The following is a 17972-nucleotide window of genomic DNA, read 5'->3' on the forward strand; positions in this document are numbered from 1 at the left end:
AACCACAGTTCCTGGGGAAAACCCAGGGTTAGCTTTCCGTGATTCACTGGTTTAATTTTCATCAATATATAACCTCGTTTCACATTCATTTCTAATTCAAGATATTTTATTTAATATATTTTATTGATTTATTAACACTGACCTCATGGCCAACAGCACTGTAACTCATGCTTAGACAAAGCTAATCAACATCCAAGGAAGTGGAGGAGGGAGCAGAAAAGGCAGAAGGATGAGGAAGAGGCAAACATTGTCACACAGACACTGTAATGAAATTCTACTCAGGTTACGAGGTATGATGTGTGTTCTCAAAGAGTCTATGTTTACTAATAGGAGAGACAATATGTAATTCAACAGCTTATGTCAATGAGTGTTAATAATATAGCTATACACAAACGACTACAGGACACAAGTGATTATAGGAACCACCAACCCAGCCAAGCCCTTCTCATTTATTTGGTGAAGCAGTAAAAAGACAGCAGATTTCAGAGTCAAATTTGAATGTAAATTATGGTTCTACTTTTTATTCATGATGTGGCCCTGAGAAAGTGAATTCATGTGTCAATGTCCATATGTCTAATGTCACCTATCACAAAGGAACTAACACAGACAAAAGGATCAGTATATATTAGCAGTTACCACCATCATCATCATCGCTGTCATCCTTAGTCTCTTCTAGCCCATGGCCACGACTCTATAGTCTCATCTTAACTTCAGCCAAGTGTAATTGCCTCTGTCAAGTCAAGATAATTTTATTGTCAATCAGATCACCATCCTGCATCAAGAAAATAAATTGTCTTCCTCTTTCCTAACACACTGCTTAAAACCATTTTTTACCTTTCATGTTCTCTGTAATCTATCTCCAATCTCTACAGGTAGTCTTCTTTCTCCCCAACTCTTATCCTGAGCTTTTTATTTCATCTGTCACCAGCATGACCATTTACTCCCCAAGTTGACTATTAACTCTTTAAGGTCAGAGGTAGAATATATACTTATTTTCTCTGCCAGCGATAACAGCTTTAACTACATAGATATGGAGATTTAATAGAAAAGATGTGGGCCCAAGAAATTTGTGAATTAATTGTTTATCATTTACTTTTGATTGCTTCTCAGCCTTTAATCTAAAATCAAGGGGATCATTCAGTCCTAAAAAAAAAAAATTGCTCATGAAATCCACCACGACATTTTAAAATGTCAGATCTAATAGCAGCAGCAAATGCTGTGGGCAGGTCAGAATAGTTTCACTGTTGGAGAAAACTGAAGCTGGCCTACATTATATAATCTGTTCTCACAGAATTACAACCACAGTATTTAGACTTTTGATCAATATAATTCAGAAAAGTGATTGTATTTTCTCCTTGCTCAAAGAAAAAGAAATCATATATTAGACACCTGTGGTAATATGCCTCAGTAGCTGCTTGGCACCCTGGAATATAGTTATGCAACAAGTACCACAAGCAAACAGCTAGCTAGTCTTTCAAATTGAGATTTGCAAAATTCAATTGTGCTTGCAATATTACAGGTATAAAATGCTTTTAAAAATTTGGCTCAGGAACTGAGTGCATCTATTTCCAGTACCTAATGAGCTGTGACAAGTTGAGATTAGTCATCAAAATACAGGCCAGCCATTAGCAGCATAATAGAATTTTGTGCTATCCAGTGCCCTGGGGCTAGTTCACTTGTGAGCGTCTAAAAGGCAAAGGTAAAAATGGTATCACTGAAGGAACACAAGGCTGTGGAAAAGAAAAATTGGGTTCTAGCCTCAGTTCAGTTACTAGTTTACTATGTGACCTTTTGTGTATACTATGCTTCAGATTCCCCACTTTTGAAAGGAGGTTGAACTACAAATCGTCCAGAGTTTCTTCTAATTATGACAATGTATGATGGTAAACAACAGTGACAGTTTGCAAGAATATGATTTTGTAGCAAATAAGCTATTGTCACCTTTTTTCTCAGAAAAGGGAGTCATCAGAAGTAATTACTTTATATTTAGTGATGTTGCACTGATTATATCATAAGTTTTACTCACATCAAACATTGTGAATATGGAAACTACAGGGAAATTCTAATAATTTAGAAATAAAGGTTACTATTAGAAGAGGTGCCCTAGCAGCCTGGAGAGGGGGAAGCAGAAAGAAGACTCAGGGAGAGGAGAATCCAAGGGAACAGCAGGGAAGGAAAGGGGATGGAGATATGAAGGAAGAGAGAATCAACTAGAACACACTTTATTTACAAAGACATTATAATATTTAATACTTTGTATATTAACTTTAAAAATTAAATGAAGGGCTGGAGCGATGGTTCAGTGGTCAAGAACATTGGCTGTTCTTCCAGAGAACAGGGTTCAATTCCCAGCACAGATCTATGGTAGCTTACAACCATCTATAACTCCAGTTGCATGTTCTCTTCTGGCCTCTGTGGGCACCATACACACAAGTGGTGTGGATAAATACACAGAAGCAAAATACCCATACACATGAAATAAAGAATGCCAATATTAAATTAAATACACATAATTAAGAATTAGTGCCCCAAATTAATTTGAATACTTCATTCTGAAGTTCTACTTTCTTCTTTCTTTTTCAATTGCCCATACTTATTTTGTATGTGTTCTGGGATGAGTACCTGCCATTCACATATGTGAAGGTCAGAGTACAACTTGAAGAAGTTTGTTCTTTCCTTCCACCATGTAAGTCCTGGGGTTCAAACTCAAATCTGCAGGTATGGAGGGCAAGTACCTTAAAAACAAAGCCATCTTGCTAGACCATCTATTTTCTCTTTTGACAGGGATAGTAGAATTGGTATGGTAAGAAAAGAAACAATACAAAGTATTACTAAACATGATAGATGCAGTAGAAATAATCATCATTTGATCAGCAACTTAAAAGTTCTGAGACCTTCAGATGTAGAAATAGTATCTACTCACAGCACGACTATGCTCAGGTCCCAGATCTGTGCTTAAGCAAATTAAGAAAAACCAGTTAGTTAGTCATGTCTTATTTGTAAAAAGAAGTGTTTAGGGCAGATACTTAGGGCTCTTATCACAGGTGCTATTTATGCTATGATCAATTAAAATTAATTTAAAAGTTAGGTCTTCTATCCCACTAAGACACATTTCAAGGCCTCAGTAGATAAATGTGTCTCTGGTGCTAATCTACTGCATAGCACAGACTTAGTTTCTGTTATTGAAGACAGTTTTATTAAACAGTATTGCTTTGGAGTTGCAACATTTAAAAACTTGTGATTCTTTCAAAATGGAGAGATTAAACTACTGTCTTATCATTTGTAACTCTGTATCTATCCATTCAGAGCATATATATATATGTTGCCTTGAAAGTTAATCATGGTCACTGGGGAGAAATACAATGGTGTCATTCTTCCAAGAAGGATAAAGGGAAATATTAAAAATGAGAAACATTATAATCATATGGGACAGGTTTTCCTGAAAGATGGCCTAACTCTATAATTCAGTGAATGGTGGTCATAAAAGCAGGAATATATTTGATTTACATTTTTCTCAGTCTTAAACAAAACCCAGACGCTGTTCTTGGGACAAAAACACAGAAAACAACTGCCTCTTCCTCCCCAGCACTGTCTCCGAGGAAACACACCATCCATTATTTTCCTAGCTTTGTGTCTCCTTTAGCATTCCTTCAGGATTCTTCTGACTAAATTCTGGATCACTGCCCCAGAAAACGTCATTTTTGAAAACCAATCACTGTTTTTATTTTGACTTGGGGGTGAGGGCAAGGGAGTAGTTCAAGCACCACAGTTCACACATTGTGGTCAGGGAACAAGTTTGAAGTCTGTTCTCTCCTACCTATGTGGGATGGAACCCAGGTCAGCAAACTTGTTGTACAAGTTCTTTTACCAGACTAATTAATTCACAGACCCAGGAACTGCTAGATAAGGGCTCACAATGATGGTTCCCATAACCCTTTAATTAGATGTGGTTCCTCATGCTACTTTGAACCTTACCATTTTCATCTTACATTGAAGCAAATAAATCTAAGAGACTTTGTAGCCAATTTATCTCTGGGTTTGTACCAGGTACATGTTTTAGTACAAATTAATGATAGCAAATCATTAAGTTTTCCTTATACAAATATAAAAGCCAACATCTAAACATAGAGTAATTATATCTACTCTTTCTACTTTTTACAATAAGCATGGTTTTTAATGGTAATTATTCACTATTACCTTGAATTTTTAAATATATTTTTATAAAACATATGAATATCAATTTTCTATTTCCAGCCTAACAATGTTATGGGGACACATAATCAAGTAAAATCCCAAATATCTGAAATAAGGAAGGAGAAAATCATATTCTTCAGAAATATTTTCCCTTACTCATATATAACTTTACTAACACATTTGTTTAATTTTAAAAAAAAAAATCAAGCAGTACAATTCAAAGAAGATTCATTTTCCTGTTCAGACACTTTGGAAATCATCTTTTTCACAAATTACATTCAACCTAAGCATTAAAAAACAATAATAGCAAATAGAGACATAGGACACATATGTGAAAGTAAAATATTCAAAAGATATTAGCTATCTAGAACCTTTAGTGAAGTCCTAAAATCATGAGGAGGATAAAGGAAACAAGACAAATACCCTGAACTTCCAATAACTAACTGAAAGAAAGAGTTAAAGAACTGGGGCAAGGGTATGCCAGTGGCAGTCTTTATAAAAAAGCTACATTAAATAATGTCCTAGTCAAGAAGCAAAAGAAATTACAAGTAATATAAAAAATAAGAACGAACAGATACAGAGCAAATGATGGTAGTGGAGGCACACGGAGGTTAGAAAAGAAAAACCACAGTGAGTTAAAATCCCATATGCAATGGCTCTGCTCTCTGGTAGAAATATAGTATATTGTGCCACACCTCACTGCAATGCCTCTAGTCACATAAAGGTTCTCCAAAGACACTTTATTCTGTATTTGGGGAGCACTTATCATGTTTCCGGGAACTTTAAATACACCGAGTTTGTAAATCTTCATGATAATTCAATACAGTTAGTATCATTTAAGGGGTTACTGGTAAAAGTTTTGGAATCTACAGTTAAAACTAACTTAACAACAACAAACCCTTACTCTCCATTATCGAGGGAAGTATAGACATAGGCAGAACTACAAGGACTGGTTGACTCAGTGGCTTCTCAAGAACTCAGATTCTGGGAAATAGACTTGGGTGAGTTCACTGGATCTCTTTAACCCTCTTCCCAATGTGGCCACATTAAACAAATCTCCCTTTCGTGCTTTCCACTATTAATTTGACTCTTCTAATTATCTTATTGAGGACAGACACCCAAACCTGGCTTGGGGAACAGGTTGTGACTCTCCAAATTCAGTAACAAAACAGCAACTCAGATTTACCTTAGACACATTTTGGGGGTGTCTGCCACTAGCACCGAGCTGACTCTGAGTGAAGAGGAAAGATGGACATTCCCACCAGCTGCTGGAGTCATTTTACTCCGGGGACATTTTTTCATCTTCACAGTTCAGCCAGCATCCGTTGCTTTTTACCTCCATTTGGTGAAGCAGAAAAATGCAAATTTGGGCTGGAGGCATGGCTCAGTGGTTTAGAGTTAAGTCTGCTCTTCCAGAGACCAGAGTTCAGTCCCTAGCACCCACTTTAGGGAGCTCAAAATGGCCTATACTACTAGCTTCACAGAATCAGATACCTTCTTCTAATCTCCGTGGACACCCCACACACAAACAAGGGTTGCGTGTGTGCAAACGCACACACACACACATTTTCTAATTTCTGACAATTTAAAACTTGATAATGTTAGTTATTTCTGTATTTATTTTCAAAATCTAGTCTGTCTTTAATACAAATTTATGTCAAGGCTAAAAAATATAAAATAAAAATTGGTGTCTCACCCCAATTATAAAAATCCAGTTTGAGAACTAGTAAGATTCACCTACTCCAAAATTGCTAATGTTCTAATGCAAAGGTACCAATGTAAAATGAGAACTTAATTCTTATCTCTAAAACAAAAAGTTGTTAAACAGATTGTCTTACTCTTTGTGATGAACTTATTTTTCCTGATGTTTGTGTTTCAGACTTGCGCCTACTTAGAAAAGTGTCTAAACAAAGTCAAAATTTATTTCATGATCTATTTTGTGTTGAAGTCTTTTAAATGACAACTTTGTAAGTAATTTAAATTGACTCTACTACAATTGGTGCCTCATGTATCTGTGACTAGAAACATATAACTGTGCATCAAATCTTTATATTATACGTTTATAAGCTTAAAAGCATGTAAGAGTCATACATGCAAAACAGCCAACAAATATTATTGCTCAGCACAGTATGGAAGGAGAGACATCAACAGAGTGGCGCTCCAACGTGGTAACTAACTCCACATAAAACCTAAGAGGGCTTAAAAAAAATTCTAGACACAAATATAGAATTTAACACAGCTTTTTGCTGTTTGCTAGGACATGCCGTAGAGAGATTTCCTGTTTCAGCCATTGCGGCAGAGAAAAAGCTGCGTCATTTTAAAACGCGGCTTCTTGGGCTGTGCTGCCGTTGCAAACTCTGGCTTTAAAGCATTTCAATGGCTTTTATGGGACTGGATGTTTGTGTGCCTGCTCGGGATCGGGAAGAAAGTACTCTGAGACCATGCCAATGGCTCAGCGCTCCCTGCCTGCACCTGGGCAGACGGCAGAATCAGCTTAGGCAGGTGGGAGAACGTGGCGGATTTCTGCCTCCAAACAGAGAGATATTTCCAGGCTGCGCAGTGCTCTGCGTGTCAGATTTGGATGTAACTTGGATGAAAAGAGTTTCTGTGCTGCACACTCAGTCTCAGAATTAAACTGCTGAGTGCAGCTCCAGTGTGGACCTGCTATATGCCTGGAACTGTAAGGGGCTCTGAGGCTGGAGTGGCTCCAGATCCGCTCTGCCATGCTAAACTGTGCTGACCTCAGGCAGGAACGATCTTAACGATCGTAATTATCATAATAAAAGCGCAGTTAAGGTTTAGACTGGGCAGAAAATAGGCGGTACCATATTACCTCTACATGGTGCAACTTAAGTTTTTAAGAACTGCTTAGTATATTAAGAAATGCTCCTAGATAGTAAAAAATTACAGATTCACAACAGGACAGATTCAGACTTAAAAGACCTCTAAGTGGGTCACAGTGTTGGATCAGTGTACCTAGGCTTGGGAGAGAGAAGAAAAGGAATATAGAGAATAAAGTTAATGTCTTAAAAAAAAGGGTAAAGTCTTTAAAGAGACAGAGTACAGATAGTTATAGATTAAAAGAAATAAAGGAAAATAAGCCACGTAAAAATGGAAAATTCACGAAGAGTCTGGATTCTTTGTATTATTGTGTTTTCTTTGAATCTTTTGACTGTAAAGGAGCTAAGTACAGAGAGACATTTCATTATATGGGCTGTCAAGCAGAACCAGAATGGATTTCTTAAGGGTATTATGAGTTCAGAATTTGGGTCTAAGGATATGATGCTTTGGAGAGGGTCTTCTTTTGTTTTCACAGAGGATGAGACCCTGTGGATTGCTTCTATCCCAGTATGGTATGACAGACCACGCCCTCCTGAAAGGTTGCTGTGAACACCCTCAAGAAATTACTTTGCTCAACTGCCGACTGAGATGAATCTAGCACACAGGTTATACCATGAAAGACCTGAATAACAGAGCCCCTATTCAGCAGGAAGAAGTTTGGAGAGAAATAACTACGTCCATATTCCCAAATATTGTTTATAAATGTTCTTTTACATATAAAGGGGGATATGATATAGATATGAATAATTTGCATTGGTATGGATTTCGCTTTAGTGATATAAATTTAAGGTCAATTTTGTTATATGTATATGTATTTCTGATATTGATTAAGGTATTGTGATTATGTAGTTCATTTTAAAAATGTAGTGTATAATTAGGAAATATAGGTTGTTAATAGATAATCATCGATAATAATCAAGCTTGTAGTCATATTGGTTAGATTTTCTAGATATATAGAGATATATTTTAGTTAGACAGACATTCTTCATATCTTTCAAAGACTACAGAATATGGCATTTTAATGTTTTAATAACTTAGGGCTTTTCATGACAATGAGATACGTCTGATCCAGGCAGCACAATCTACTTCAAGAGGAAGATGGGCATCGAAGAGGCTCCTTATGGAGTTTGTTAGCCATTTGGGCAAGAAACTGCTCTTGCCTGGACTGATGCATAAACTGGACACAAAGAACCTGCAGAAAGAGGACTGCTGAATTTGCCTAAAGGTGAGATGATTCTTTGGGGTTCCTGACTCATGAGTCGGCGAGACATTCTGCAGGACACAGCAGATAGTGACTGAACTGTCTTTGAAATTTCCTGCTTCATGGAAAAGTCTGCTGGATACTATGGGCCTGAAGGCTGAAGACGGATGCCCCAACAGTACAAAAGAACTTTGGGTGACTGTCCAGGCAGCGAGATGTCTCTGTCATTTCTAGAGTTTTGGAAGTTGCTTATTTCTTGTTTACTTAGGTAATATTATATCCTTCTGGGGTCTTTGATGGAGTTGAAGAATGGTTAGTTATAGTTATAGTTTTCCTTAGTTAGGATAAAAGATAAAATAGATAAAAATATTGTAACTGTAATTCTTGCTTGATAACTGTTTTGTTGTATGTAATTTTACTATGTTAAAGTTAAAGCCTTTCTTTTTTGTTTAAACAGAAAAAGGGGAAATGATGGAGGAGGACTAACTGTCTATGTGTTACTTTCATTGGTTAATAAAGAAACTGCCTTGGCTTTTGATAGAACAGCAGCTTAGATAGGCGGAGTAGACAGAACAGAATGCTGGGAGGAAGAAGGCAATGAAGCAGTCGCCATGACTCTCCTCTCCGAGACAGCTGCAGGTTAGAATCCTCCTGGTAAGTCACCACCTCATGGTGCTACACAGATTATTAGAAATGGGTTAGATCAATATGTAAGAGTTAGCTAATAAGAGGCCAAGCAGTGTTTAAAAGAATACAGTTTCCGTGTAATTATTTCAGGGGTAAAGCTAGCTGGGAGGCGGGCTGCAGGAAGCGGCCCACGGCTCCTTCTACACAGTAACAGGCTGTAGCCAGCCAGAGCAAGTCTGAGCAATGGGCACAGCAAACCAGAAAATGTACAGTATATCCTGGGCCATGGGCCATACGCTAGCCTGTATAAGAATGAGACACAACTTAGAGATTGTGCATTATGGAGAACTAACATAAAAAATCTTCCCAGCCATTTCTTCCATTCTGAAAGACTTCCCTGAGTCCTAGACTGGATAACTTAGTCCTAAACTATGTCCTCTAAACACCCTGCATTTTTCAACTTAAAAAAAATATTTTCTCTCTCTCTCTCTCTCTCTCTCTCTCTCTCCAATAACCAATAAAGCTTATGATATCTGTCTTGGCCACTGGCACATGCAGCAAATAGCATGACATATATATTTAATAAACATGGATAAATGATTTGATTGATAGGTAAATGGGATGTTCCAAATGCCAAAAAATATTCCTGTCACCTACATAGATTCACCTAACTGTGTTCTTTAAAGAAACAACCAATACAAATGATGGTGTCTTGTCATGCTGAACTGAACTTTGCTAATGTTCTTTTTTGTCTTTGCTCTCTTTAGTTGCTAACTCCTAAAACCAATGGACACCTCTTTAAAACAGATAACAATGGGATTTCAGAGACCCTCCCACCCTCTGGATACAATGATTTCATTATGTGTATGGTATAATGCTGACCTCTTACTGTCTTACATTGCTGAGGGATAATACTTTTGTACACTGTAAGGATTTGTCACTTGCACTGGTTTAATAAAACACTGATTGGTCAGCAGCCAGGCAGGAAGTATAGGCAGGGCAACTAGATGAGGTGAATTCTGGGAAGAGGAAAGGAGTTGCAGTCACCAGCCAGATGCAGAGGAAGCAAGATGAAAATGCCTCACTGAGAAAAGGTACCATGTCACGTGGCTAAATATAGAGAAGAATTATGGGTTAATTTAAATTGCAAGAGCTAGTTAATAATAAGCCTGAGCTAATAGGCCAAATAAACAGTTTATAATTAATATAAGCCTCTGTGTGTTTCTTTGGGACTAAACGGCTAGAGGACCAGGCAGGGCAGAAACTTCCATTTACATTACATAGTTAAACAGGCATTAAAAACAGCCATTCTGGAAATCTTGCTAATTAAAACCTGGAGATACTGTGTATGTGTGTGTGTGTGTGTGTGTGTGTATGTGTGTGTGTGTGTGTGCGTGCGCATTTGTATGTATGCATAATATTCTTATATACTTATTAAAAATTTATATACTTAACACATAATATATGTGCTATAGATATAGCACTGTCTGTCTCTATAATATATATACTCTGATAAGTAATTTGCTATTGTACTTGTATATGATCTATTTGTAAAAACTAGCACTGTTCCCCAAATTTGTAAGAGATTTTGAGTGTCAGTGCTAGAGACTAATTCTACTAAGACAAAGATTCTATATTTTGTTATAGAAATAGTTTTCAAATAGTACTTCTGTATAATTATGCTAATAGTTTCTTGATATTTTGCATGTATAGATGCCTCAAACTATGTAAACCTTATAAAAATGAACAGGTACTAGATATTTATAAATATTTAAAATTAATTTTCAAAATAGTTTTAATCTTGATGGTTATGTTTCTTTAAAGTCTTATGACTAAACTGTCAACCTTCTATAAAAGTACAGTTTCTGACAAATGACCCTGAGCAGTTTTGAAATGCTAGGACATTACCCACATGATGAGCAGAAAGAACTTCAGGTATGCCAGAAAGCAGAGCTGCTTCTACTGTACTTCAGGTACTTAAAATTGAGTCAAAAGAGATTACTGGCACTAATTCATTGGCATCTGTCACTTACCCACCCCGTTCAATGTAGATCAATTCAGACGCACCAGGACAAATATTTCTCTGACTTCATAAAACAACGGAGAACAAACCACCAGGTGGATAATCAGTAATGCCTTCAGAGAATATTGTTTGGAGACAAAGGGGAAGTGATAGAAACTGAAATAAAGTCACACTGGTTACAGTAGCACTTTCCCAGAATCCCAGCATTTGGAAAACTGAAACAGGAAAACCTGAAGTGTGAGGCCAACCTAGGCTTCATGATGACAGCCTATTTTGAATGAACAAAATGAAGTTGCTAAAGTAACTAAAAGCCAAAAGGTTATAAAAAATGGTTCTGATGCACTGCTACCTGACACTAACTAAATGTGTTTTAATGTTGATCTTTAATTGAATTGCTTATTATATTTGTTTCAAGGAGACATATTCCACCTCAAGACTGCAGTATTAAAACAGAAAGTGCGGAATTATAACTGGCATGGCACAAAATACAGCTATTCTAAAGAGACACTTAGGTTTCTCAATCTCATTTTCAGACAACTGAAGCAATGAATCCTAAAGAATTTTCTCCCTGGAATCTCATGCTAGAACAAAGATTAGGACCCAATCAGATGGAGAACTTGTGTCTTGGAAAGAATTTCACACAGTTCTAACAACTTGCTAGACTACATTAAAGGATGAGACTGAATCTCACACAAGGATGGACCAATGGTGGGCAGGACCACACCTTGTCTGGAATTGCTTAGCTGTGCAAATCCTTGATTTTCTTCTATTTTAACTTTAATCTCACTTCAGGCCCCCAAGATAAACTCGGGGAATTCTAAGATGGACTTGTACATTTTCCCTAGATTTCTTTGTCACTCTTCCCAATGTGACTACATAATCATTTTTCTGTTTTCTACAATTCAAAAAAGCTTAGATTCTTTCATCTCTCTGTTCTGTTTTTCACATTCAAATGTCTTTTATTTGAAATGTGCACAGGAGCTGGTCTTTTCTTGAAATATTAAATATCAAGAGACACTAATAGAAAGTAGTAATGTGTGACACATCTAAGGATGAATATGCTCACAAAAACTGTGCTCTAAAGTTCATTGTGATGGAAAAGTGGTAGATAATTAACATTTTCTGGATGCTTACTCTGTGTCAGAAAACATACATGATATTTTGAAAGGGTCAAGATAAGTAAATAAATGTCAGTACTCTGCAAGGTCCTTGAAGGACTGAAAAGCACTGGGGGAAAAGGCTGTCACATATTCACTGAGCAAATCACCCGGTCCGTCCATAAAGCCAATAATATACATTCATGAAGAAAAAAGCAAACAACACCAAAACACTTTTCAAGATAGCAATTTCTAAGGTTCTTTCTGAGTTCAATTATCCATTCAGGTCTACCTCATGTTTAAATATTATAACAGCTATAACATAGTTCAATTAGTAGAACTGAAAAACAGAAGAGAGTGAGTAATGAAGAATGGGTTTAACTCCCTAGTCTAAAATGGATGAAAATAACATGGCACATGTGAAATTAATTTGCATAAAAATTAAAGCTCTAGAATTTAAAAGGCCAATCATAAGATAACCAGAACAGCTCAGCTTCATGTGCAGTATAATTCAATAATAGAACCAAAATAATAATATATTTTAAACATTGAATTTTAATTCAAATATGTGAAAGTACTAAATTATTTTAGAATTTCTAAACATGTTATGACTCTAAATGGGAGTGCAGTTATTACTGAGGGGCACTTGAAACTTTATCTTAGGTAAATAAAAATCCAACAAGTACAAAAATAAAAACATATACAGTCGATATAATTAGAATCCTTCAGAAACAGCACAAGATTGGCATAACTCAATTCAGTTCATGGATATCAAGGTCAGACAAATACTATACATTGTCAAAACCAGCAATTCTATTTTAAAAACCCCCTAAAGGCCATGTTTCACACACATCTAAACATATGTACATGATATGCAGGGAAAGAGGAGGCCGTAGAGATGTACGAAAGGAACACTAAATAGAAACATTCAAGGAGGTACCATTCAAGTTGTTTTCAGTTTAGGCTTTATGTGTTATAAAATTCCTAAACAATTAAATAAATTCTAGAGGACTGCTAAATTAATCTTTCTAAATTGCTGCTTCATTCTCCCACCTCAACAACCATCTTTATTCCTCTCTGCCCATACACCCTTTAACTCTAGCTAAATGAATCTTCCCAGGCCTCGAACATGTAAAGCACACTCTTCTCTCAGTCCATAGACTCCCTTCATCTTCTTAGTTTTGCCCTTCTCTGAAAGACTGGCTCAAGTTCCACTGGCTCCCTCAAATCCTTCTCTCCAAATTCATATAACTCTTATTTGTGTGAAGCAACAGTCTGGAACTTATAAATATAATGCTATATTATTATTTTTAAATACATGCAACTTATTTTCTCTCCTAAAACAGAGTTCTGTTGGGTAGCAGTATATCACTCTGAGACTTTGAATAACCAGTGACTTCATATTCAAGTAGTGAAGAATCCACAATTGTAAACAAGGTAGGAGAAATACAAAATCTAGTAAGCTCTTTGATGTAACAGTTATTGAAAGGCTATTGTTAAGCTTTTGTAGTGGCAATTAAAATAAACGACAAAACAACTAAAAATCTTAAGGTTAATATAATTGTAGGAGGGATTCAATGCTATTAACTTTTAACTTTCTGAAAAACAGAAAATTATAAAATATATTCCCTCAAAATGTATTTACTCTGAAAATTTTGCATATGCTCACAGGTTCAAATACTAAAACAATATTTTATCTCGGTATACACAAAAATTTTCACATTCTAAGAAACATTCTAAGAAGATAACACTAAAATGGACAAAATGTTTAAGGTGCTGAAAGAAAAGAGGTAATAATTTTTAATAGATTTCTAGAACAAATTTCAAAATTTTAAAGATCATTTGTTAGTACACAATGGAGCATGGCCATTTCTTACTAAAGAGAGAATTCAACTTTGCATATGACATGAAAAAAATCTTGGTAAAATTAATTATACTGTATCAAACACATAGATAGAATTTTCTATTTAGATCAATATACTTTAGCTAGAATATTCTTTTCACTAGTGAGTTCTCTAGGGAAAAATATACTTGTACTATAATTGCTTAAATTTTACTTAAATAGATAGCATTTTGTGTAGGTCAAGAAAAGGTGAAAGGAGACTGTTGGAATAAGTTTCTAAGAAGAGAAGATATTCTAAAGAGATGCCTCTTAATTTGACTATTAAACTATTGAAACAACAGATCCCAAAGAAATGGTAATTTCCCCCATGACATCAGTCAAATGGGAAACTTGTCACCTGGGAAGAGATTTCACCTAGTTTTAACAACTTGCCAACCATCTTATATCATGAGACTGAAGCCCAGTGATAGGCAGAACCACACCTTGACTGGGACTGCTTAGGTGTGCACATCCTTGGCCCTCTATTTAAAGTTTACATCACTTCAGAACTCTGAAGAGTGACGTGGGCGAATAACTGGGTATATTTGTCCCTCTTCTTAATGTGGCTGCATTGAATAAATCTCCTTTATCTGCTTTCTACTTCTAATTTGGCTCTTTTTCATGTTTTCATTTACTCTTTGGAAAATACATCATCACAAAGCTACATGTAAACACTGGACCACAAGATTGAAGTGGAGAACAATGGGAAGTTATATTTCACCAACCTAGCTAAAGGGAAAAGCAGGCTACCCACCGCTTCTTTTAAATCATTGCTCTGCTTTGGAATCGATTCCTTCACCACTCTTTATTTTTCCACTATCATTTGTTCCAAATTGTATTTTTTTTCAGTTCTTTTTTAAAATCTCTATTTACTAGTTCTTCTTTCTTTCTCACTATCTGTCTTTTCAGCAGAGAAGGGAAGAGAGTAACTATACCAGTGGTGTTCTTTCTGGGCAATATGCTCTTTCTACAAAGCTAATGTGTACACACCAGAGGAAAATAAACACAGAGGCATACATACATAACTTATGAAATAACAAGTAGGGGGTAGAACAGAAATTAACTTGAGAGATCAAGATCTGTTCCAGAATAAACTAATGATTATTAGTGTAATGATTGCTGTCTCTTTAAGAGATAAGCCACGCCCACTCCCTTCCTGCTTGCAGCCTCAGACCCTGACTTTCTCTTCCTATTCCCTCTCTCAGATAGGTAGCCTCTCTCTCTCCCTTTTTCTCTTCTCTGTCTCTCTCTCTTCACCTTCTCCCCTTTTTCCTTCCCCTCCATAACCCATCTAATAAATGTCTAACTTCACTTTGTATGGTATGTTTATCTGTCTCCCTTGCCAGCCCGCAGTCACATGGAGACCTGCCCAGTGATCTAGGTCTTGTAAGCTGTCCCAAGCAGGGACTGGCTGCTTTAGGGACCCCGGCAGCTTGCAGCAAACCCATCTGTATGATGTGCCTATCTGTCTGCCCCTTGCCCACCCACCACCCACATGGCTAGCCGCCAGGGACGCCCAGAGGACCAGCCACCTTTGGAGATCTGCTTCATGGTGCGCCGGGGTCCAGCCTGGGACTAGTTGCTCTGGGGACCCGCTGCCTCCTGCCTTCCAGGGAGCTCGCAAATTCTTTACAATTAGATGTAACATAAATGGTAGGTTTTACAAGCAAGGGGCAGATAACAGACATATCACTGTTTTAATTATCGGAATTTATGTTTCAAAATACAATACCTTCAAAATATATCTTCTGGCCCAATCAATCCTATGATGATAAAATCCTTTCTAAAACACATTATCAAGCAATCCCAAACAGTACATTTGTGTCCTGCAGTAAAAGGAAATGCTATCAATAGAGCATGGTTCCCCCAAAACATTTTTTTTTAACATCTTTGTGAGAAAGATCTACAGTACACTGAGTTAATGACCATGTCTTCATTTGGGTCATAAAGAAGAGACTCAGACAATCTTTCTTATCCATGAAAGCATATCTTACTTTCTTCTTCTGAATTCTGGACTACATACACCCCTATGCATACCAGACAATTTTCCAAGGATAAGAAAGTCTGTGATAATAACAAATGCCACTAAACTCATCTTCTACTTTAACAGATATACTACTATTTTCTCTAGTTGAAACTGAAAGGGATAAAAAGAGATAGTCATGCTTCATCTTGGAGATACAGCCTAAGAGCTATTTCTTAGCAGCAACATAAAAGTCTTAGACAAGAGTGCCCTGTTTTAGAGTAATCACCAGTGAGTCACTAGAGGACCTGTATATATCAAGGTGCTTATTTTCTTCTGGAAATAGTAAGTGAATCACCTCTAAAAAATAAAGTATCATTAAATTTACTAAGAACAGAAAGTCTTTCAGTACCAGTTGTTTATTATACTAGAAAATGTGAAGCAGATACTGTACTAAAAAGTGAAAAATCACACACACACACACACACACACACACACACACACACTGTTATCTTCTTGCAAAACTCTTGGGGAAAATTGTGGTAACTGAACAACAATAACAAAAACAACCCAAGTATAATAATAACAAAAATTGTATAATTTGGTCCTTGCTCATCAGTATTGCAAATAGTCAACTTCAAAGGGTTAAAATTAAAAATAAAAGCCTGTGAGAAACTATGAGAATATGCTTTGGGATGTGAGAGACATACTGTGTTTATTTTCATATAGTATGTGTTTTCTTGACAAGACTTGGACATCTGGAATTAGGGTGTTTGTTGTGATTTTTGCTGTGTATTCAACCTACCACACCAATCAATGTTCAAGTGAGCTGCAGGCTGAACCACTTCTTGGAGACTGGAGGGTAACAAACAACCCAATTTAAACTAACTTAAGTCAAAATGACCATCATCTGGGACTGACAGGAAATGCTGGCATGGACCTAAACAAAGGACCCTATACATTGCTGGTTTGAGTATAAACTGTTTCAGCTTCTGAAAATCAGTTTGGATATTCCTTTAAAAACTAGAAATAAAACTACTATGTGAGAAAAGCAAGTATCTAGGGAGTGCTTGGCCCCAAATTGGCTATCTACATCACACTCATTGTCCCATAATGCTCAAAGACACTGTGAAAGACTGGGAGACAGGGTTGTAAGAATCAGAAGTTAAGAAAACCACTGTGAAACATCTGGATGCATGCTGGAGTAATCATGAATTCAAAACCTCTGTTTGCCTACCCTACATCAAGCCAATCAAAGTTCCAACAAGGACTGGAGAGGGCGTCCGCTACCCTAATGAGGAGCAATGGTCAGTTTATGACTGCAGGGGAGGAGAGAGTTAGTTCTCAGTGGTCTAACCCCTAGTATGGAGACCATTCTCCAGCGGAGGATTCTATACCTACACCCTGCTTACCTCAGTGGGTTATTAAAGAGGAGAGGGGAAGAGAAGAAGGAAGAGAAGGAGGAGAAGATGAAAGTGGGGATTCCATTTCCTAACACACGGCAGGGATGGGGAAGTGGGAAGGACAGTTTTTCTTTTCTTTTTTTCTATATATAGAGGAAGTCACTCTACAGCCCAGACTGACCTCGAACTCAGAGATCCATTGCCCTCTACCTCCTCAGTATTGGGAATAAAGATTTGCACTACCACACATGGATGGTATGGCTTTTGTTAATCCATGATAACTATTTTATGCTTGACAGGGAATTCTCTACTGAGACATCTGATTCAAATTTCTAGCTTCCTGTTTGACTGACAATGTACAAGCGAGGATGACTGACAGCTGACAAGGGGTTTCATCGGAGGGGCTTTCTCATAGCGAAAAGAGCAAAGGATCGGTGGCTAGCTGAATGTCAGGGCTAGAGAAGCCTTCTCTTATGCTTTTACTGCACAGCAGTGGAATAATACCATTTGTTGCAACACCACCTAACTACTGCACAGCACAGGCTAGCAGGGCAGGTTTATCGGTTTACCACAGACCACTGCTGTGGGTCACCAGACCACTGCGGCTGGGTGGGAAGGTAACAACAGAGCTCTGACCTCTTTGGGCTAGTGCAGTCCACAGTGACTCTAGATCTCTGGTGACCTGGACATTGAACCCTGGTTGCTGCCAACCCTCACTGTGGCTATTTTACCTGATTGCTG

The 17972-nt window shown here is 37.1% G+C and overlaps 1 protein-coding gene across 4 annotated transcripts in view; it reads right to left on the bottom strand.

Annotated features, from left to right (window-relative positions):
* Apool (apolipoprotein O like) overlaps positions 1 to 17972 on the bottom strand; it is a 55812-nt gene that overhangs the window by 34924 nt on the left and 2916 nt on the right. The window contains exon 1 of one of the 4 annotated variants that reach the window (XM_087902581.1): positions 10897 to 10975. The exons of 1 other annotated variant lie outside the window; for it this stretch is intronic. Coding sequence is in view for 1 of the 3 variants with exons in the window: in XM_048417848.3 (XP_048273805.3) it covers positions 637 to 660 (24 nt within the window). In the remaining 2 variants the exon portion in view is untranslated. Of the gene's footprint in view, positions 1 to 636; positions 731 to 10896; positions 10976 to 17972 lie in introns of those variants that run through there. 2 more of the 4 variants (XM_087902582.1, XM_048417848.3) reach the window with 2 other exon arrangements.

The sequence above is a fragment of the Myodes glareolus genome, chromosome X (genome assembly GCF_982192425.1).
Source record: "Myodes glareolus chromosome X, mMyoGla1.1, whole genome shotgun sequence".
Lineage (NCBI taxonomy): Eukaryota > Metazoa > Chordata > Mammalia > Rodentia > Cricetidae > Myodes > Myodes glareolus.